The sequence below is a fragment of the Vipera ursinii genome (genome assembly GCF_947247035.1).
Source record: "Vipera ursinii genome assembly, chromosome: 15".
Classification (NCBI taxonomy): Eukaryota; Metazoa; Chordata; class Lepidosauria; order Squamata; family Viperidae; genus Vipera; species Vipera ursinii.
The window spans coordinates 4040335-4063213 of NC_139528.1; the positions used below are offsets into that span (position 1 = coordinate 4040335).

At 49.5% G+C, this 22879-nt stretch overlaps 2 protein-coding genes across 8 annotated transcripts in view; one reads left to right on the forward strand and one right to left on the reverse strand.

The window, feature by feature from the left end:
• Positions 1–1138: 1138 nt before the first annotated feature.
• The window catches only part of SPINDOC (spindlin interactor and repressor of chromatin binding), a 29827-nt gene continuing 8086 nt past the window's right edge, over positions 1139–22879 (reverse strand). For 2 of the 7 annotated variants that reach the window (XM_083374390.1, XM_083374388.1), the window contains 2 exons: positions 22066–22116; positions 19739–20998 (listed from right to left, as the gene is read on the reverse strand). In XM_083374390.1, the coding sequence (XP_083230516.1) occupies positions 20445–20998; positions 22066–22116 (605 nt within the window). In that variant the 3' untranslated portion in view covers positions 19739–20444. Of the gene's footprint in view, positions 1348–2745; positions 3109–19738; positions 21072–22065; positions 22117–22879 lie in introns of those variants that run through there. The other 5 variants (XM_083374392.1, XM_083374393.1, XM_083374389.1 and 2 more) reach the window with 5 other exon arrangements.
• LOC310647277 (dual specificity protein phosphatase 10-like) lies at positions 6972–15637 on the forward strand. The gene is made up of 4 exons (XM_083374387.1): positions 6972–7147; positions 12399–13606; positions 14491–14790; positions 15336–15637. The coding sequence occupies exons 2-4, from the start codon at positions 12412–12414 to the stop codon at positions 15599–15601; spliced, it is 1761 nt and encodes a 586-aa protein (XP_083230513.1). The 5' UTR covers positions 6972–7147; positions 12399–12411; the 3' UTR covers positions 15602–15637.

Sequence of the window (22879 nt, forward strand, 5' to 3'; positions counted from 1 at the left end):
TTTTCCATCTTGACCTTGCAATACCACAATCAGCCACGAGGGGGTTTCAGGCTTCCAAAGCGTTTTGGCTTGTATTAATCAGCCAATGCTCCAAGTTTCTAGTTCTCATGGCATCTTTCAAGCAAGACTTGTAAAGCAGGATATCCACCAAGGCCGCACATTAGCAGAAGAAATTCAAGCCTTGTTTGCAAAAATGTGATGTTTCCATTTCATTCTTTTGAACGGGACCAGGCGATGCTCAGCATTTCCATCAAGTTAATTAATGACCCCTCTGCCCCCATTTGTCTAAATATAGCAATGTTGATGCACAAGAAAAGTGAAACTTACCACTTGGCAAGAAATTTATTAGGATCATTGGGGGGAAAAAACAACCCACAGAAACTGAACTAACAATTACACACAAAGCTGACCCATGGAAAATATAAAAAGAGAGAGAGAGAGAGAGAGAGAGAATGAGCGAGAATACATGAATGAGAGAGAGAAAAGAAAGACAGAATAAGAGAAAGAATGAGAGAGAGAGAGAGAGAGAGGATGAGAGAGAGAAAAAAGAGAATAAGAGAAAGAATGAGAGAATGAGAGAGAGAAAAAATGAGAGAATAAGAGGGAAAAAGAATGAGAGAATAAGAGAGAAAATGAGAGAAAGAATGAGATAATGAGGCAGAGAAAGGAGAGAATGAGAGAATGAGACAGAGAAGGAAGGAAAGAGAGAAGAACAGAGAATAAGAATGAGAGAATAAGAGACCAAATGAGAGAAAAGAATGAGAGAATAAAAGAAAGGAGAGAATAAGAGAAAGAAGGAAAGGGAGAAGAAGAGAAAGAATGGGAGAGAGAGAGAATAAGAGAGAGAGAAAGTAAGAAAGAGACAGAGAGAGAGAAAAGAAATAGAGAGAGAGAGGATATCTTGTGGGTCACTAAAAAGGTTACAGAAGGCCTAATAATAAAAAATAATTCTTGATATGCTGCATTTTGAAAAAGCCTCTCCATTTTTTTAAAATGATTTTTTTAATCGCTCATTCCATCCATTTTGTTCTCTCTCTGGGAGTTGCTGATGGAGACAAAAAAGCTGAAGAATCTGTCCAAATAAATAAAGAGGAAGATTTACAACGGGGGTGAAGGGAGAGGGCTCCCATTGGCCAGAAGTGACATCATGGTTTCATCCCCCTTGGGGGGCAAAGAAGCTGAAGGGGGGGGTTATATGTGTGCAGAGATAGGCCAGCTGGGGATGAATCCACCAAGGAGTTCGGCAAAAACGCGCGGCATGCCGTAGGCAACGTTCAAGCAGCTTTGTTACCCAGTGCTCAAGAACCATCTCTGGATAGAAATGCCGGCGCGGGTATCTCGAAGATGCTAAATGTAAAAATAAAAAAATGCCCTTGTTTTAAGGCAGAGCTTGGCATTGTGTGCCTCTGAGAGCCTGAAAATGTGACGACAACAAAAACAACGCAAAGTCAACCCATAGCAACAAGCTGTCCTTGTGTACACAGAGGGAGTTTGGTCCTTCAAGCAAGGCAAAAACTTATGAAGGACGGTTGCAGGAACTGGGGACGTTCAGTCTCACAAAGAGGAGGACCAGGGGGGACCGGATAGCCATCTTCCAATATTTGAGGGGCTGCCCCAAAGAAGAGGGAGTCAAGCTATTCTCCAAAGCACCTGAAGGCAGGACAAGAAACAATGGTTGGAAACAAATCAAGGAGAGAAGCAACCTGGAATTAAGGAGAAACTTCCTGACCGGGAGGACAATTAACCAGTGGAACTGCCTGCCTCCAGAAGTTGTGGGCGCTCCATCACTGGAGGTTTTTAAGATGAGATTGGGCAACCATTTGTCCAGAATGGCATAAGATCTCCTGCTAGAGCAGGGGGTTGGACTAGAAGACCTCCAAGGTCCCTTCCAACTCTGATATTCTATATTCTAACAATTACATTCATCAGGATAGGTGGGAATCTTGTTTATTAGGGAGGGAAAATGAAACCACCGTTGGCTGGGCGTACTTCATCCCTGAAACTATGAGGAAGAGATGGCGAAACCACAGTGCTCCCTCCCTCCACGGAGTAAGCCAAATCGAGGTTTCATTGATTGGTTTGTGCTTTGTGGACTTAACTTTGAAAAAAAACACCCTGGATTAGGACAAAATGTTTCACCTAGGCCTGCCTTGTTCCCACCATGGTCCCCCTGAGGCCTCCAGGAAGCTCTGAACACAATTCAAGCTTCCTATGGCATCCCAGCCATTGTGGTAGACTACTCGGGACTACGGAGGCTCTCTTTCTAATTACCGACCTGCCAGAGATCAACGCCCCGTGAAATTCTGTGCCTTTCAAACAAGCCTCTCCAAATAACCTAAGGAGCAAAGTCAGAAACTTTTCTCTCCTGTATCACACAACCCGCTTCTCGCATGTGTAATTAAAATGCTGGCTGTTCGTTTTGCTGCCTTAAGCCTGCTCTGCTCCAGGCAAATAAAAATAGAACTTGATTGATTTTCGATGGTGTGGAACGTGTGTGTGTGTGTGTGTCTCTGATGAGGGCCTGTCTTAAAAGCCATTCAGAATGAGCCTGAATGTAAACCCAGATCAAAGCAAAATGCACCAAATTCAACCTGTTGTTCTTAAAGGGCGAGTTAGGAAAACCCAACGGTGTTTTAGCCACCACGACAACAACCAATACGAAATGGCGAATAACAATAAACTCTCCAAACAAGACAAGACTGGCAACCGAAGGAGTTTTTTTGTTTTTTTGCACGTTCACCCCACATTCAGCACCGGCTCCCGAAACCTGTTTTGCCTTTTGAGCACAAGTGTGCGTTTGCACGTTGCGAGGTAAACAACCACCCCTGCATGTGGCCGAACGGGTTTTTGTGCAGTGAGGGATTATTAAGAGGCAAAAACCCGCATCGGCAAGGCAGCCGGCTCCTCCTTCCGCGGGCTGCTGTGAGGGTGTTGGGTGTGAAAAGGATGAGATTAACACTGGTTGCAGATCGATTGATCCCACCGGTGAGATCGCTCATCCGCAGGAATTTTCTGAAAAGCTTCCAGATGGAAACTGTGGCCAATTTTCAGAGCGGTTCTTAAAAACAAGGCGTAAATACGCACATTTAAATATCTTCCCTGGGGCACCTGGAAGAGAAAGCTGAAAGGTGTCAGGAACAAGGTGCATGATGGTGCTGGAAACTGGCAGATGCACCTTTCCCATCAGCCACATTCAGGCCGGGGGCAGAAGATATCCAGCAGGTTCCACTGTGGGTGAAAGGGGGAGCCCCTTCCTCTTTTGGGGAGAGGCTGACAAAAGTGTTAAGCTGGCTGTGTTTTGGTTAATCCAGCCACGATGGCTATCTGTTTAAAAAAGGGGTCCAAAGGGGAGGGGAGAGCTGACAACCTTTGGAGAGCGGACGTCCGGGACGATGGGTGCTTCCACAACACACGTTCAAGCCAAAATCTGGGAGAAGAAAACCGCAATTTCCATGGCTAGAATGGCATAGCGTGGATATATATGGAGGACGCTGCGTCCCGCACTGCTTTGCCCATCTTCAGTTGGGTGTGGAAGGGCTGGGAAAATAGAGAAAAGTTTGGCCAAATGAGGGAGGGAGGGAGGGAGGGGGGGAGGGAGGGAGGAAGGAAGGAAAAGACAGAAAAAAGAGGAAGAAAAAAGAAAAAGAAAGGATGGAAAAGAGGTGAGGGAGGAAAGGAAAGAAGGAAGATGAGGGAGGGAGGGAGGGAGGGAGGAAGGAAGAAAGGGAGAAAAAAGAAAGAAGGAAGAAAAAATAAGAAAGAATGGAAAAGAGATGGAGGAAGAAAGAAGGAAGGAAGGCAGGGAGACGAGGAAGGAAGGAAGGAAGGAAGGAAGGAAGGAAGGAAGGAAAAGACAGAAAAAAGAAAGAAGGGAGGAAAAAGAAAGAATGAAAGAAAGGAACGATGGAAAAGAGACGAGGAAGAAAGGAAAGAAGGAAGGAAGATGGGTGGAAGGAAAAGAGATGAGGGAGGGAGGGAGGGAGGAAGGAAGGGAAAGATAGAAAAAAGAAAAAAAGAAAGAAGGAAAAGAAAAAGAGAAAGAAGAATAGATGGACGGAAGGAAAAAGACAAAGGAGGAAGGAAGGAAGGAAGGAAGGAAGGAAGGAAGGAAGGAAGGAAGGAAGGAAGGAAGGAAGGAAGGAAGGAAACAGAGTTGGATATTCTCTGTGTGAGCCAGAGTCACGAATCAATTCGCTGGTCAAACCAGAGAAGCAGCTTCTTCTTGCAACCCGTAATTAAAAGGATGGAATTTGTAGTCATAGGATGTGGGAGGGCTGGTGGCGGTGGGGATGGTTTCAGAACAGAATTACCACCTAGTTCACGCAGCAGCGCTACGTTTTGCCCTGAGCAGAGCTAGTAGCCAGCCGAGGCTACATGGAGCCTCCAAGGGCTGAGGCAGTCTACCTTCTTCTTCCCTGCTGCTCACGAGTTCTCTTGCAACGGCAGCTGTGCCAGGATTAGGCCAGGGGTTGGCACCCAGCTAATAGCCTCCCTCGATGGGCAAAAGGCCAGGAGGCTTTTGGCTAACCCAGATTCTCAGCTCCAGGCTGCCAAGGGTGAGCACACTGGGCTGGGCACTGTGTGTGTGTGTGTGTGTGAGAGAGACAAGTACACAACACACGCCCAAGATGACACACACACACCATTCCAATGACCAATGTATAGACTCACCCTGTTGTGGGTGGCTGGAGTTGAGTCACATTGCAAATTTGATCTGAGGTTGAGCGAATGCAAAATTCCCCCCCTAGCCCCAGACAAAGGAAAAAACAGAGGGCAGATGGAATGGGATTTTTTTTTTTTTTTTAAAAATGACCTTCGCTCATTTCGCCGGGACTTGAAAACCTGGCTCTTCGAGCTGTTTGGCCCAGACTGAGGGGTTTTAATTTAATTTAATTTAATTGGGTTTTAGTTTTAATTTCAGGGACTGGAATTTAATTAATAGTTTTAACTGATTTTAATTTTTGTATGCTATGTTTTTTTAATTTTTCCCTGTAAACCGCCCTGAGTCCTACGGGAAGAGGGCGGTATATAAATTTAAATAATAATAAAATAATAAATAAATTTCAGACAAATGGCTGTCCAGTTTCTTCTTAAAAACTTCCAGTGTTGGAGCATTCACCACTTCTGGAGGCAGGTTGTTCCACTGGTTAATTGTTCTAACTGTCAGGAAATTCCTCCTTAGTTCCAGGTTGCTTCTCTCCTTGACGAGTTTCCATCCGTTGCTTCTTGTCCTGCTTTCAGGTGCTTTGGAGAATAGCTTGACTCCCTCTTCTTTGGGGCAGCCCCTGAGATATTGGAAGACTGCTATCATGTCCCCCCCCCCTCGTCCTTCTCTTCATTAAACTACACATACCCAATTCCAGCAACCGTTCCCGATATGTTTTAGCCTCCAGTCCCCCAATCGTTTTTGTTATATTGAATTAAATATCAAATTAACATCAAGACATCCAACTATGGTTAAAAAAAACGTAGGGCAGGCATCTGCTCCTTGGTTCCTCCATTGCACCATCCCGGATATTTCTAAGGGTTGACTTTGATGATTACCGTTAATATTTCACTCAGTATCAACTTTATTTATTTATAAAATGCATTGGCCACCCATCTTATCACGGAATTAAAATACCAAATTAATACCCAATGAAGTATCCAATCGATTCAAATATTAGGTGGGATCAATTAATCCTCACTGTCTTGAGTTAAAGATCAAAAGGCAGGATTGATTGATTGATTGGTTGATTGACTAAACCAATTTATACGGCCACCCATCTTCCCCAAGGGGACTCTGGGTGGCATATTAAAAAAATATACCATCTAAAATTATTATTAATAACAACAAACACAACACAACACAAAATAATAACAACAAAACAACAACAATAACAATCATCATAGGAGCCTTGGTGGAGCAGTGGGCTAATGCCTCCTTAAGTAACACCAGCTGCCTGCAATTAGTGCAGGTTCGAGTCCCACCAGGCTCAAGGTTGACTCAGCCTTCCATCCTTCCCAGGTAGGTAAAATGAGGACCCAGATTGTGGGGGGCAATTAAGCTGACTTTGTAATAATGCCGCTGGGGGGCGGGCGCGAAAGCCCTAATAAGCAGGCATATACATAGAATGAAGGCTATTGCTAAGCTTGTAAGCCGCCCTGAGTCTTCGGAGAAGGGCGGGATATAAATGGAATTAAAATAAAATAAAATAAAATAAAATTAGTGCAGGTTCGAGTCCCACCAGGCTCAAGGTTGACTCAGCCTTCCATCCTTCCCAGGTAGGTAAAATGAGGACCCAGATTGTTGGGGGCAATAAGCTGACTTTGTAATAATGCCGCTTGAGATGGGGCCGAAAGCCCTAATAAGCAGGCATAGACATAGAATGAAGGCTACTGCTAACCACATTTGATTTGTGCTTAAATTTTAATGTTTGTATTGACTGTTTGTTAAATGCCCTGTAAACCGCCCTGAGTCCTTCGGGGGGGGGGGGGGGAAGGGCGGTATATAAATCTAAATAAAATAAAATAAATAAAGTAAATAAATTGTAAGCCGCCCTGAGTCTTCGGAGAAAGGGCGGGATAGAAATGGGATTAAAATAAAAATTAAAAAAAATAAAATAAAATCATCATCATCATCATCATCTAGGATTTTTTTTTAAAAAGGATGCAGAGGCTGTAGTAAACGAGAGCGGATCGCAGTTCTCTGAGTGCAAGCTGGAAAAACGCACGGCGACCCCCCCCCCCCGCTTTTTTTTCTTTTTTTTTCTTTTTCCCCTGCAAGGGGGTCTCCCCGCTTCCCCATGAATGGAACCACCTGCCGGGTCACGTGCCCGGCCCGTGACGTCACCTTCCCCGGGAGAACCGGGCCGGCTTCTGATTGGCGGACGATGAGGTCACCCTGCCAGCCTTTCCCCGGCTCTTCCCCCCCCCCCCGCCCTGCTTTCCCCAGCCGGGGAAAAGAAAAACACACAACACGCACACGCACACGCACACACAGCCCAAAACACAACCTCACACCAAGACGGGGCGGCCAGTGGGGGGGTGGGGGTGGAGGTGGAGGGTCAGCAGGGGGGAGGGCTGCAGAGGAGCGGCGCCCAGCTGCTGGCCAGGTACCCGGAGCCCGCTTCCCCCCCCCCCATTTCGGCTGGAGGATGTGATGCAGGTGAGTGCCAAACACCTGGCAGGGGGAGGGGGGTGGGCTGCGCGGGAGAGGGGAGGGGGCCAGGGTGGAGGAAGGGGCTTGCTTCCCTCTCCACCCCCCCGACTCCCCACTTTTTGCCTCTTGCAAAAAGGGGGCGATTTTGGAGGAGAAAGCCCACCCCTGGCGCTGACACGATTGTGTTTTGTTCGTGTGCACGGGAGAAACTGGATCTGGGTGGGTGGGAAGCGCGCAGCGAGGTGCCTATCGTTGGAAAGCCCACCCCCCAACCCCCCCACCCGCCCCTTTACCCACGCGGGACCGATTTGGGAGCAAAAAAGGCGAATTGCATCTCCCTGGCCGTTTGAAGCACTTAAAGGGGGAATTGGGGGTGGGGGTGGGTGGGAGAGAATTGAAAGGCCGGGGTGGTGGTGGGGGGGTGCTGTGCCCCGCTTGGGGCTCTTCCAGGACTTGCACCCCACAGCCACGAAGATCCCCGGGCAAAGTGGGGAGGGGGGTGTGCAGGATTGGCAATTGGGGGAGCGATGCGCGAGTGGGTGAATTGTGGTGGCTGTCGGTCGGCTGTTGTGACAGATCATCTTTCCCGGTGCGTGGGAGACGGGGTGCGGGGTGGGGGATGCTCAGAGGATTTGGGGAAAAGTGGGGGGGGGAGAGAAGGGATCTGCTTGGCATCCTAGGTCCCAGCCTTTAAAAACAGGAGCCTCATGACCGCCACTCATGAGTTATTTTTAAGCCGGTGATGCCAGACAGGGTTGGCTGCAAAGGTGGGTGCTGTGGGGCATGTGAGGTGGGGTGTATGGTAGTGTGTGGGGTGTCTCTCTCTCTCTCTGTGTTTGTGTGTGTGTCAACTCAGATGCAGGGGGTCGGCCTCAAGAAAGAGGCTGGGCGAAACAAAGGGACCCAGGCAGCTGACTCGGACACGGTTATGATTTTTTAATTAAATTTTAATTCAGCCGAGGAATTTTAATCAGGTGTAAGAGGTGTGTGTGTGTGTGTGGGGGGGGGTGAGTCTGTTTAAAGGCACCCCCTTCTTCAAAAGCGCAGGGTGCAAAAGCAAGATGAAAATGGAATCAACTCGTATCTGCGTCGCCACAAAAGAGAAGACCCGCTTCTCTTGTTTTTTGTTTTGTTTTAACAATTCAATAGTCGCGCAATGATTGTAAAATAAAACGAGGTGAAGAGAGAGAGAGAGAGAGAGAGAGAGAGAGAGAGAGAGAGAGAGAGAGAGAGAGAGAGAGAGAGAGAGAGAGAAGAAGAAGAAGAAGAAGAAGAAGAAGAAGAAGAAGAAGAAGAAGAAGAAGAAGAAGAAGAAGAAGAAGAAGAAGAAGAAGAAGAAGAAGAAGAAGAAGAGAAGATGCGTGGCTTGGATGTGTGAGGCATTCTTGGGATATTGTAGCTGTCTGGAGGGTGTTTTACAAGGGAGAAACCAGCCTAGCAAATAACGCGAGGGTGGGTAGGCAATTTGTTATGGGTTTGAAGGCTTGTTTTCAGATCGATATGTCGCTTTTGCAGAAAGAAACCTCAAGGAGTTTGTTTGGGTCAAAGCTGTTGAACTGAGAACATTTACCAAAAAAAAAAAAGCACCATTTGATTGTGCCATCCCCTGGCAAGCAAGGTTTTCTCAACCTCGGTTTTTCCACCTGCGTAATGGGTATCGCATTGTGGATGCTGACTTGCCACGAAGTCTCCCGGGATTTAGATCAGAGATTTTCAAAGCTCTGCCTAGGGATTCTGGGAGTTGAACTTGAGGCTTTGTCTGGGTAAAGCAGGAACTCTTTCTTTTCTACGAAGCTGGTTTATTTAAACACCGCTGGGTTTCTCACAATTAGATGTGTGTCTTTCTGTCCCACCCAGGTTAGGGTCTAGGGGTGCCTAATCTATAGCAGTATTTCTCAACCTTGGCAGGCTTCAGATGGGTGGATTTCAACTCCCATAATTCCCCAGCCAATGTATTTTAAGATGGGTGGACTTCAACTCCCAGAATTCCCCAGCCAGCATGCTTTAAGATGGGTGGACTTCAACTCCCAGAACTCCCTAGCCAGCATGCTTTAAGATGGGTGGACTTCAACTCCCAGAATTCCCCAGCCAACGTATTTTAAGATGGGTGGACTTCAACTCCCAGAATTCCCCAGCCAACGTCTTTTAAGATGGGTGGACTTCAACTCCCAGAATTCCCCAGCCAAGATGCTTAATATCTTACCTTTGCATGGCGATTTGGAACAACCTGTGTGTTGTTGTACCTCACTGTAACACCCATTTCCTGAATTCGAGTTTGCAATCTGGGCAGGCACTGGTGATGTCATTGCAAGGAGGGCCTGCATTTTTGCATCACTGATTGGCCATCCCCAGGCCTGGTCTCCATGCCAGCCTCCACTCGGCTGCCATGGCCGGATCCCCGTCACTGGCAAACCCAGGGCCTGGGAACTGCCCAAAGAGGCACGTGCGGCTGAGAGCCCCCCCCTTCCTATCACCCCCTAAATCCGGGTGGAGAAATTCCCACCCATAGTTCAGCCTTGGCGGTTGGGTATCTGAGCCCCTGTTTCTCACACTTGACAACTTTAAGATGGGAGGACTTCGACTCCCAGAATTCTGGGAATTTAAAGCATGCTGGCTGGGGAATTCTGGGAGTCGAAGTCCTCCCATCTTAAAGCATGCTGGCTGGGGAATTCTGGGAGCTGAAGTCCACCCATCTTTTTAAGGGAGCTGCTGGCTGGGAATTCTGGGAGCTGAAGTCCACCCGTCTTTTTAAGGGAGCTGCTGGCTGGGAATTCTGGGAGCTGAAGTCCACCCATCTTTTTTAAGGGAGCTGCTGGCTGGGAATTCTGGGAGCTGAAGTCCACCCCTCTTTTTAAGGGAGCTGCTGGCTGGGGAATTCTGGGAGCTGAAGTCCACCCCTCTTTTTAAGGGAGCTGCTGGCTGGGAATTCTGGGAGCTGAAGTCCACCCATCTTTTTTAAGGGAGCTGCTGGCTGGGAATTCTGGGAGCTGAAGTCCACCCCTCTTTTTAAGGGAGCTGCTGGCTGGGAATTCTGGGAGCTGAAGTCCACCCCTCTTTTTAAGGGAGCTGCTGGCTGGGAATTCTGGGAGCTGAAGTCCACCCCTCTTTTTAAGGGAGCTGCTGGCTGGGAATTCTGGGAGCTGAAGTCCACCCATCTTTTTTAAGGGAGCTGCTGACTAGGAATTCTGGGAGCTGAAGTCCACCCCTCTTAAAGCATGGGAAATTCTGGGAGTTGACGTCCACCCTTCTCAAAGCATGTTGGCTGGGGAATTCTGGGACTTGAAGTCCTCCACCCCAATTAAAGCTGTTGAGGGTGTCAAGCTCTGGCCTGCAAAGAGACAGCTGCTCATCCCATTAAACCGAATAAATAAAATAATAAATTTTCCAAGTCCAAGGAGACTTTTAACCCTTCCTTCAACCTGGCTGGTCTCCTGCCCATCTCTTCCTCCTTGCCCGCCCTGCTCCCGTCAAGAAAGTTGCCCGGCGTGTCTAGGGCAAACGGTGAGCTCATCGTGGGGTGAAACCCTAGAAGTCCAACTGGTCTCACTGCCATGCCAGGCTCTGAGCTCAGCTTGGTATTTTTAGAGGCACCGTCCAACTTCTCTGGCTGAAAGGAAGAGACGGTGCCTTAGGGGGACCCGGCGGGCTGTGGTCAGGTCAGAAAGGTAAGCTCTGGAGAAGGGAAGTGCCTGCATATTTGTACACGTGTCTGTGAGTGCGTGTGTGTGTGTGTGTTCACGTTTGTGTAAGCAAAGGATTTCTTTAAAAATCTGTTATTCGACAACTGCACGAAAGTGCGCGCAAAGAAAGCTGCCTTGTGGTGCGCAGATTTACAAGATATAGCTGTGACCTAGTCCTGAAGCAACAATAGCTGTTTTTTTCAAACCTCCCCCCATACACCCCTGCGAGGTAGGCTGCAGAGATTCAGGGCTGAGCTGAGGAATGGGGGTGGGACCCATGAACTTGAAGCGGGCTTGTACGGAAGCAGACTTCACGTGCGCACGACCTTGCAAGGATAGCCCAAGAGAATTTGCACACCTGTGCGTATATTAATAGCCCAGAGCTACGTGCTGGTTGTGTGCGCGTGAAAGACAAGGCTTGGTGGGCCATGCTCATTAATGGGGTTGGCACAAAAGTCAAGTGTGCCAAGGAACTTTATTGTAGATTTGAGCGTGCAACTGTGCCGGAGAGGATTTTTGGATTAAATTTGATTAATTGCGATTCGTAAAGGTGAGGTTATAAGCAAGATAGATCTGTGCGTGCACAAATCTGGATTGCAATCTGAATTAAGGTGTGTCTGTGATTTGTAGGGCGAGTGAAGCAGTTGCTGTCTTCACTGGAGCATTCTCACCTCTGGAAGGGAGGGGGTCAAGGGTGGCAAATTATTCAAGCCCCGGGAAAGTTACCATTATGATTATTTTAAGAAAAGGGTTGAATTCTGCAAGGTGGGAGATTTCAAGATTCCCTGGAAATTTAGACTAGGAATTTGGAAAAGGAATTGCAACCGTGCAAAATTCAGCTCGGCCCCAACAGCTGTGAAGAACTCTTCTCTACCCCAGCCTCAGTCTCCCGGTTCCTGAAATGGGCATAAGATTCTCTGCGCTAGATTGTAAACATGTGATCCTCTGCCTGAGTTGCCGGGATGTTGCTGCATGGCTAGAAGCACCTGTGACACAGAACACGATCCGAGCAGACTTAGGAACCTGGAAATCTGACAGGAGGCTTTGCCAAAAAGCTGGGCCATAAAAAGAAGTTAGCCTAAGTACATCAAAATGTTACTGGATTACGACTACGTAATTGAGGGTGGAAGCCATGCGGGAGGCATAAGTAAATAAAAGGGCTGGGAGACTTCAGGGTTTGAAATAATAATCAGGATGGATGGATGAATGACCTCCCCCCCTCCCTTTTTCTTTAAGAATTGTGGACTTCAACTCCCAGAATTCCCCAGCCAGCATGCTTTAAGATGGCTGGACCTCCACTCCCAGAATTCCCCAGCCAGCTTGCAAACCAATTTGAAGCCTTTTCCAGGCAGCCGATTTCCCGAGTTTTGTGCTGTTGCCTCTCCTGGATGGCAATCAATTTAGATGGGTAAATTGGCAAGCTTTTGGCTGGGGAATTCTGGGATTTGGAAGTCCAGAAGTCTCAAAGTGGCCGGGTTTTGGAGATCCCCTGCTTTAGAGGCTGCTAGGAATTCGGGGGTGGGAGTGGAGAGCGCCGTCATGGTTCACCTCCGTTTGACCTCTCCCCTTCTCCGCAGCTCGGCTTTCCCGATGCCACCCTCGCCGCTGGAAGAGCGAATGGGCGTGCTGCAGAGACCCAAGACTTTAGCTCTGCGTCTCAGCCACGGCTTCGTCACCCACAGCAGTGGCGGGGAGAAGCCGCTGTCCCCGCCCGCCGCCTGCCGAGCGGGCGCCCAGGGCCCCTGCGAGGCGGTTCGCCGAAGCAGCGTCCTTCTCCCAGGCCATTCTCACCTGCTCAACCCTAAGCCTCAGGGACGAGGGTCCGAGTGTGGCCTGGCCTTGCCGCCGGACCCTAAGCCAGGCGAGAAGAAAGGGCCACTGGCCCCCCAGCTGAAGGCGCTCCTGCCCCAGGCCAAGCTCAAGAAGAGGGGTCTCAAGGAGAACGCCAAACCTTCGGGGGACGCGTCGCCCAGCTCGTCGCTCTCCAGCCCCGCCACCACCATGCACCCCCTGAAGTGCGGCTGCTGGAGCTGCTGGCGGCTGATGCGCTGCGAGGAGGCCGGAGGCAAGTCGGGGCTCCGCTCCTTGGGCTGCTTCTCCAGCCGATCCAGCCTGCGCTCTCTGAGCTGCCCCAGCTGCAGCCCGCAGTCCATGAAGAAGCCGGGCTGCTTCTCCTGCGCTCCCGTGGCCCTGCGCTCCCTGGCCTGCCTGGCTTGCAACCTCTCGGTCAAGTCGGCCAGCTCCTCCTGCAGCTTCTGCAGCAGCGACCCCATCGTGGCCTACGACCCCCGGGTGGGGTCTTCGCCGACGCCCAGCCGCTACGGCAGGGACGAAGAGGAGGACGAGGAGGGCGACGACTACACGGTCCGTACCATCTGGCCGGATGAGCTGGCCAAGAAGATGAGCAAGTCGCCCCTCCCGGCCTCGCAGCCCCCGTGGGGCCCGCCGCAGAGCTCCCCCTTGATCCTGGATTGCCGCAACCTGATGGAGTTCACCAAGGCGCAGCTGCAGGGCGCCATGCGCTTCGGAGTCCCCGACGCGCCGGGACGGCGGCGGTTCCAGCAAGGGAAACTGGCTGTGCTAGACTTTCTCTCTTCCCGGGGTACCTGTGACGGCCGGGACTCCTCGCTGCAATGCTTGTGGTCCAAGGAAGGGTCTGGCTGTGAGGGGGTCCCGGAATCTCCACCAGCTAGCCCCCCCAAGCCGCCCAAACCCCAGCCTACGCACAACCTGCACCTTGTCCTGGATCTGGTCCACCGAGAGGAGCAAGGACTCGGGAAGAGAGGTAAGGGGACACCTGGAGATTGGATTCAACCAAGGGGTCCAAGATAGGATGTGATGGTGGCCATTAGCTTGGATGAGGGAGGGAGGAACATGCCAGGGCCAGCAGATATGAATGCTAAATAGAGCCTCTGGGTTCAGGAGCAGTATACCTCAAAATGCATCTCTCTCATATCATGTGGAGAGTAAAGAGCACCGCCCCTCCTAAGCCGCTTTTGCCTACGGAGAAGGCCTTCCCTGAAAAAAAGTGGCATATCCCAGCATATCCAACTACAGTTCCCAGCATGCCTTGCCATCCAGATCCTACTTGGATGTTGTGACTAAACCAGGATGAAGCTTGTTCTGCTTGTAGCCTGACACAATGGGCAAAGCATCTTTCATCCTCGTCCCCCGTTTCCAATCTAGGGCAGCATTTTATCTGGGGTGGGGGCGGTAGGGGTCTCCAAACTTGACCACTTTAAGACTTGTGGACCCCAACTCCCAGAATTCCCCAGCCAGCATTTTTAACTTGATGTGTTGTTTAGCGATATTGTTGCTGCTTTCAGTTGCAGTTGGTAAATGACCACTAGGAGACAGTAGAGTAGGTGACTGGGTTTTGTCCTATAATCCCACGCTGCCTCCTGGTGGCCATGCTAAGTAAGAACATGCACAACAAAGAGCCGGAAACTAGCTTGGCTGGCTGGGGAATTCTGGGAGTTGAAGTCCACAAGTCTTAAACGGGCCACGTTTGGTCTTATCTAGCAAGATTGGAAAGGCAGAAGGGAGGGACCAGCTACCTTCCCCCCCCCCCGTTGTGCCACGCAAAGCCTTCTCGTTCTAATGCCACGTCTCCATTGTGGCCCCCTGGGCAGGAATGCCACCCTGAACTTTTGTGTGTTTTGGCTGCAGGCACTCCGATTGGGTCAGATGCCCCAGAGATCTCAGACGAAGTGGGTCCTCCGCTCACCCCCGATTTGGAGAACGCCGAGCTGAGCCCCATCCTCCCATTCCTCTTCCTGGGCAACGAGAGGGACGCCCAGAACCTGGAGAAATTGCTCCACCTCAACGTGGGCCACGTCCTCAACGTCACCACCCACCTGCCCCTCTACCACGCCGACAGCGGGCGCCTCCGTTACAAGCGCTTGCCTGCCACCGACAACAACCGTCAGGACCTGCGGCAATATTTCGAGGAGGCGTTCGAGTTCATCGGTACGTGCTTAAGGCTTGACCCGGGTTGGGGAGCCCGTACGTGGGAAGTGCGGGCAAGAAACCCCCTTTGGCAAGAAACAATTCACGCCTTTGCAACTCAGACCAGCAACTCTGTCATTAAAGCAACTGGGGAATTTTGGGAGTCGAAGTCCACAAGTCATAGAAGGGCCACGTTTGAAGACCCCCGGTTTAAACTCTGGTCCGGGGGTGGCTCCTTAGATAAAAAAAAACACAAGGATATGCCCCCTTTTTTCCGGGGAAGGCTTCTCCATTGGCAAACGTGGCGTGGAAGGAGCATGCTGCTTACTTTCCACCTAATGGGGGATAGTATGCATTTTAAGGTATACTGCTCCTAAACTGAGAGCCTCTATTTAGCATTCATGTCTGCTGGCCCTGGCATTTTCCTCTTTCCCTCCCTCCCTCCGTCTTCCAAGCTAATGGCCACCATCACATCCCGTCTTGTTCCAATGTCCTTCACAAGTTCTGCGTGCCGCGGATGTGCACCTTGCAGCTTCTGACGCTGCTGTTTCTCTCCCCAACTCCAGAGGAGGCCCACCAGAGTGGCAAGGGAGTCCTTATCCACTGCCAGGCTGGCGTTTCGCGCTCGGCCACCATCGTCATCGCCTACCTGATGAAACACACCTTGATGACCATGGGCGACGCCTACAAGTACGTCAAGGGCCGTCGGCCCATCATCTCACCCAACCTCAACTTCATGGGGCAACTGTTGCAGTTCGAAACGGACCTCAACGCCGGCGTCACGCCTCGCATCCTCACCCCCAAGCTGGCCGGCGTGGAGACGGAGGTGTGAACTGGGATGGAGCGCCACTGGATGATCTCCGTCAACTCTCAGGGCTAGGGGGGAAAAAGGGGGGGCGGGGAGGGCGTGCAATAAGGGGTGGGGTGGGGCAGCAGGAGGGGGTGCCCCCGGACAGCCGAAGCGGCGAGCCAGCTGAGAAATCCCGAAGCTCCCCCCCCCCAAGACAGTTCCAATCTCTGCCTGCCTTTGCACAGCAATCCTTGGCGCTGTGTCTTCATGCACAAGGCTGGCGTTGTGGGTCTGGGTGGCACGAATTCAGTGGCCGCTGTGGTGTCGCCCGCCCACCGTTGACTTTTTTTCCAAGCTGGTCTGCTTTTGGCATCAGGGTGGGAAGGGAATGGTGAGTGACTGGGGTGAGGGCTGTTGTGTGCCAGGTTAATTTATTGGGTGTGGGGGGGGGCGTATGTGTATACATTAGGGGGAGCTATTCCTTACCACTGCCTTTTTTTAAAAAAGAAAAAAAAGCACCCGTTTACTTCCGCTATACTGTGGACAGCAGTATATCCCGATTCCTTGTGCGTTTGCCAACTGTTTGTGTGTTTGTGCATCTATAAGGAAGAGGCAGGGTTTGGCGGTGGGGTGGGGGATTAAATGGGGTGGGGGTGAGGACAGAATGCATTCCCCAAACTGGGTACTGCAGACTTTCCTTCTGAGCTAACAAGAAAACTGCGGCAAACCGGGGCATGGGATCCATCCTTTTCTCCCCCACTTAAGGGGGGGGGGCAGTGAGATCTCTCCCCCCACCCATTTCTGCTTCTGTCTCTTGGCTCCCCCCTAATGTGACGAGGATCGTGCAGCACATGGGAACCGATTGCAAAGCGGGGTTTCAGAGCCGTTCGGAGACAGCCAATCGCTGCAGGCTTTTTAAAGCAGCTTTTTTTTTCCGGGGGGGGGGGAAAGAGCCACAGGGGGCAGTTACATTGCCCCCCCCCCTTCCAGGAGCAGATCCAAAGCCTTCTGACTACGTGGACTGAGCATTTAAAATGTGGGTAGGGAGGAAGCTACAGAACACCCTCCCTCCGAGCACATCTTGGGAGGGTCTCTCCGAAAACAAAGCACCGTAAAAAAAAAAAAAAAGAGGGCAGGGATGTTTTAATTTAGAAAAACAGAGAGGGGTGGAAACGATGCTGCAACTTCCTGCTGGGAGGGAGGGGTGGGGGGAGGAAGACTACCATTCCCATCATTCTCAACAGCCAGTCACAATAGGGGCCGCTCTCTTTACAGAGCAACTTTACGACCTGTGGACTTCCAACTTCCAGAATCCCCGAGCCAGCCATGCTGAGGAATTCTGGGAGTTGAAGTCCACAGGTTGTAAGCTTGCCCATCAGTTATAGAGGTGTTTACCATCCCTAGAATTCATTTTGGGAGGGTCAAAGCTCCCTTCTGACTTCAGATGCAATATAGAAACACATATTTTTATCGGACGGGGGGGCTCATCTTAAAGCCTCCACGTGCCCCCCACACACACACACCAAAGTTGGGGAGCGCAAAGAGCTTGCTGTATACACCCTGTGGTTTCCAACAGTCTTCCAATCTCATTTCTCCCCAACCCATCACCAGCAACCACCTGCCAAGCGAGCGTAAACGGGGGGGGGGGGAAGAGAGAAATGCGGCTTTAAAAAATTGGGGAGGGGGCAATGCAATGAGGAGTGGGTAGCAGGCAGGTCCTCCTTTTCCCCCGCTCATTCACGATGCCAAAAGGGTGGTGGTGGGGGGGAGAAATGCCACACAACTGTGATAAAAAAAAAAATCTTTGTAGTCTCCATGTTTGTCTCTCTCTGAAAAACCGTCTTAGGGTGACGTAATGTTTTCTTCCCCTACTTTTTGCATTGTTGGAAAAGTCTGATCCTTTTTTATTCTGAATACTGCCAGCGCCAAGATTTTAGAGACCGTCTCGAAATTCCCGGGATGGTGCGCAGGTGGTCCTCGACTTACGGCTGTTTTGTTTAGTGACTGCCCCGGTTACAACGGGGAAAAAGCCACTTGTGATTGCTTTTCACATTTACAACCGTAAAATCAAAATCAAGTCGGTGGGGAAGCTAGCTTTGCTTTGCGACTGTTGTGACTCACTTAACTGTAGCAAAAAAAAAAAAAAAAAGTAAAGTGGGGCAAAATTTCACTTAGCGACAGAAATGGGCACCGTTGTGGTCGTTAACTCGAGGACCCCCAAAATGTTATGATGAGGCTGGGGTTGGGATCAAGCTCATCTTTGCTGCCGAAGCTTCGGCGAAAGTCGGTGTGCGAAACCGTTTTTTTTCCCAGCACACCGGGCTACGAAAAAAACAAATTGGAGGGTTTTGGCAAAGAAAGGGAGAGAAATTGAATAGATTTATGGGTTGAAATCTCAATTAAGGTAAAGACACGGGTTTCAGAATCCGCAAACTGCTGTGTTTCAAAAGTCTGGCTCTCCAGAATGCCATCAAAACCACGTTTGCAAGCCTTTTTTTTTTTTTCAAACAAAATTGACATTTTTTTTGCCCTAAATATTTTGAAAGCCTTGTTGGGAGGGGGGGAGGTTTAAAGGGGGGGTAACATGACAAAAGGCGGCTACATTTGGAAACACAGATTGTTTCTGAAAAGACAACTCAAAAAAAAATAACAAAACCACCCATACCTTTTAAATGCACACGGTTGCCCAATGCAAAGCTTATGGCCGATTTGTATATGCATGTGTCTACACACACCTGCCTCCATAAAACTTTGTGCTCCTGGCTTTGCTTCAATCATCCCTGATCCGAGCAACTTTGCAGTTGTAAAGCCTCCTCGGCACCTTCTCCCACGTAGCAGTTGTGACGGTGGGTGACGAGTGCAATTTCTCCTCCGTTGTCTCTCTTTTTAGACTTTTTTTGTACTCAAAAAAACTATGGCCTCTTGCTGTTCCATTTCACCTTCTGCCCGTTTCTCTCCGAACCTTGCTTTTGTTATTTATTGGGCCTGACTGTAAAGGCCTCCCTTAATTTATTAAATGTGATTTCTGCTTTTGTAATGAGAGTCTCTTTTGAAGGGGGGGAAGGCGAGATGGGAAAGGGAAGGGCTTTATCCCCCCGAAAAGGGTCAGTTTAACTCAATTGCCTCCATTAAAGCATCTCCCGGCAGGAAACTAGAGTGAAACAATATTCAGAGAAGGCTAATACTGACTTATGCTCCATCAATTGGCAGCATTTGACAAGGCTTTGGGGTGTGTGTGTGTGTGTGTGTGTGTGTGTGTGATTTAATTCGCTCTAGGGGAATTGCCGTTTCCAGTTTTACGTGGGATGCGTGGCAATGCAGACAGAAAAACGTGTGTCTTGCAGCAGATGTTTTGGGGGCTGCTGCTGTTTCGCTGGCTGGATCAGACCAGAGAAGCAAATATACGGAAAGTTGAAATTATGTAGAGGAGTCTGCTCTAGGACTTGGTCCTCCCAGACTCACTAGCCCTTTTTTAACCAGTCAAAAGGCGCCACCAACTGGTGATTTCTGAAACTGCAGGCAATCCAAAAAGGGGAGGGGGAAAAAAAAAAGATTTTAAGTCGTTTTATTGTAATTAGCAGCAGCACTAACGATCCTTTTCCTGGAATAAGAGAGGACGCTTCTACCTTTAAGATTCAACTCAGTTATATAATCCTGCTTTCGTCTACAGCAATTAACATCCATCCACCTTTTGAATAAAGCAGGGGTCGGCAACCTCGGCTCTTTTATGACTCGCGGACTTCAACTCCCAGAATTCCTGAGCCAGCATAGCTGGCTCAGGAATTCTGGGAGTTGAAGTCCGCGAGTCATAAAAGAGCCGAGGTTGCCGACCCCTGGAATAAAGGAATGAGTGCCTTTTCCCCCCCCTAAACCGAGGAGGAGGACTTGCTGGCCCTCCTCCGGCTTGCACCTGTTGAACTGCTGCCTGACACCTGGATAATAAAGGCACACACAGAGATTACCGCTTCTTCACATGCTTGTTTTCAAAGCCAGCATTGTGGGCCAGAGGCGAAACCATAAAGCAAGAGAGGGGACAGCCCAGCAGAGTTTATGGATCTGGCTACCTTTCTCTGCTCCGGAATTGAAACGAAAGAGAAATCCCCCCCTTTTTTTTTTCCCTGCAGGAGTACAAGCGAAGTGGTGATCGGAACACAGAACTCAAAACGTACATAGACAGGAGACGTTTTAAAAATAAAATTAAAAAAAAAAAAAAACGCCTGCAGAACATAAAAAAAATAATTTACTGTTCCCCGCGGCTTATGAATCGGTTTGAAGGCCCCAGGCTGACATTTCTATCCTCTGGTTAAATCAGGAAGCCCAAACATGTGGTCCGATTAATTGCAGAAACGCAGCGCTGGTGGTGAAATGGATCTGGCTGCAAAACGGCAGTCCTAGCAATTGTCTTAGTTCTTCCTGCAACTTTTTTCTTGGTGGGGACGGACGTCCAAAAGGAAGGGACCGACGGCAACTCAAAAAAAAGATTTCCCCCTGAGTTTTTCTTTTTCTTTTTCTTAATAAACTGCTCCAGAATAAAGGGGAGGTGGTGGCGAAGTCTCCCATCTTCTCCTTCCTGATTTAGCGCTGGCTTCATTCTCCGTTTCCTTTCTCCGCTGCGGTGTGAAGTTTTGTTGGAGAGAGAGAGCAGGAAACAGTCCGGGGCCAGAGAGAAATCAGAGCTGCTTTTGCTTAGAACTGAAAAGCAAAGTTCAAAACCAAAAAAAAAATAATAATAAAAAAAATAAAAAATAAAAATAAAAAAAATAAAGTCTTAAAATTGAAAAATGGCGGCACGGTCCGCTCAGAATCTGCTCTTCTCTCCAGCAAGGGAGACATGAGTATATAGCCTTGGGGCGGGGCTTCTGAGGAGGGGTGGAGCCTCCTTCCCTCAAGCTCCGCCCACTAGGGCTGCCTGGTCCAGAATTTGGTCTCTTTCGTAACCCTTTCTCGCGGCTTCCCGAGTCAGGTGGGGTGGAGAACCCGCCAGCCCGTCACTTCCTCGGCACCTGGGTGGGGGGCTGGCTCCGATTCTCCCAGACTTCCAGGATGGTGCGCCGGACCTCCCGAGGCATCTGGAGCGTCTCGGCGTGGCACTGGAGGATGTGCTGCTTGACGGTGGCCAGGCAGATGCGGCGCAGCGGGTACTCACAAACCATGCACACCAGGTGGCCGGTGGCCGCGTCGAAGTCCACCAAGAAGCGAGCGCGCCACGTGGGGTTGAAGCCCTTGCCCAGGGCGGGGGAGGCCTCCTTGCCAGCGGGAGCTCCCCGCCTGCCCGTTCCCCGAACTGCCCCACAGTCTTTGGGGCAGCGTTCGGCGGAGCCGCTGAGCGGGCAAGGGGGCGCGAGGGGGTCCTGGCTTGGCTGCAGGCGACCAGCAGCGTCCCGGGAGTGAAGCCGCAGCAGAGAGACGGAGCAGTCGCGGTCTGGGGAGAGAGGAAGGCTGGGGGTCATCGGCCAGTTAGTCCCCGACTTACGACTCTTGGCTTAGCGACCGTTCAAAGTTACAACAGCCGCTGGAAAAAAAGCAGCGACTCACGAGCGTTTTTGGCGCTTGCGACCGTTGCAGCCTCCCTGTTGGTCAGGTGAGCAAAGCTTATTTTTTTTTATGATGGTTGCAGGGTCCCGGGATCGTGTGATCCCCTTTTTTTATTTGCGACCTTCTGACAAGCAAACACTTCACAACCGTGTTTTTTTACCCATGTAAAAACAGCCGTGATTCACTTAACAACTGTGGCAAGAAAGCCCCGTGTTTCCGATAAGAGACGAGTTAAAAAAAAAAAAGCCTGCAATTTGTGACGTTTCCAGAACTTCACTGCTAATTAATAATGTACAGATGGTAGGATAAGCATGTTGCTTCTTAATCCATCCTTAAAGGATCTCAAGACAACCCAGAAAGGCAGGGGAGAAGCAAGAGAGTCCCCTGTAGTGAGGGGGGGGGGAAGGGAAAGAAGACCCCCCCTTCCCCACTTTCTGCCATGCCACTGAAACAAAGCTTTCGTGAGGCTAAAAACGGCTCTTGCAGCTCGAGGCCAAAGTTGCCCTCATATTTTGCATTTCAGCAGAGAGTTTTCTCACGATGTTGGTGGGAAAATAACTCTCCCGTTTCTTTATTGTAAAGATTATTAAAATCAGAAAGGGGGAGAGCAAACTGGGGACCTTGTGAATAACAACAATAATAATCATAGTATCACAGGTCCTTGGGAAAGACTTGATAGGTGGACAAAAATGCCAAATCTAGTCTGATGGTGTGGATGGACAATAATAATAATAATAATAATAATAATAATAATAATAATAATAATAATAATAATAATAATAATAATAGTAATACAATCCCTCTTTCTCTGGAAATGTGGCTTCAATTGGAGTGCTTTTAAATCTCTGCAGGTCAAACCCAGAGCCACTTTTAAAACTCAGTAAGGTGAATCCAATGAAATGCAGCCTGATCTAAAACGAATTTATGCTATTTCAGATGAACAACAACAACAACAAAAAAATCACGCTTACCCACTGTTTTTTTCCTCGGGTTTGCCTTATCTCCGGAGCCTTGCGATGGTTCTACAACAGAAAGACATCACAGCCGTTACTGCAGCGTACACGCAACCCAAACGCTCAGCTTCCCATCCCAATCAAAATCAGATCAGAGATGGAAGGGGCCTTGGAGGTCTTCTAGTCCAGCCCGCCCCCGCCCAAGCAGGAGACCCTGTACCATTTCAGACAAGTAAGTGACTGTCTTAGCCTCTTCACACACATAATCATGGGGAATCCCGCAAAGATGGTGTGAAAAACGGTCACAAGGCGCTTTCCCCCCCCCAGTGACGTCGTAGCTTTGAGCAGTCACTAAGTGAAACGTTGAAAGTCTGTTGTACGTGCAAAGCAACAGAATAATAATATCAGCACTAAGAGGGATCATAAAGAACATCATAAGAAAGATAAATAGTAATACAACAGCGGCGCTAAATGGGTTGAACAGAGATTAGGCAGCCCTGAGAAAATTAGGGGTTCAGCAGATTGAGGGGGGGGGAAACAAGGGGAAAAAAATGAGACAAAACACATCGCAGAGGTAAGAAAATAATTCTCTGGAGCAGAAACAAGCCACAAGCCCGTCTAAACAATCTCTTTTTTTAACTTAAAAAACAAAAGAGAGGAGATTTGCCACGTGGGACTGCCAAGATACCAGGGCAGACCCCGAGGCGTGAGCGGCTGACTGACCTTGGTTTGGCACAGCAGCCGTAGATAAAAGCCTTGTGATCTGTGCCAAGGGTGGAATTCTGCCAGTATTCCCAGAGTTTTCTTTTTTTTTAAAAAAAAGATTTTCGCC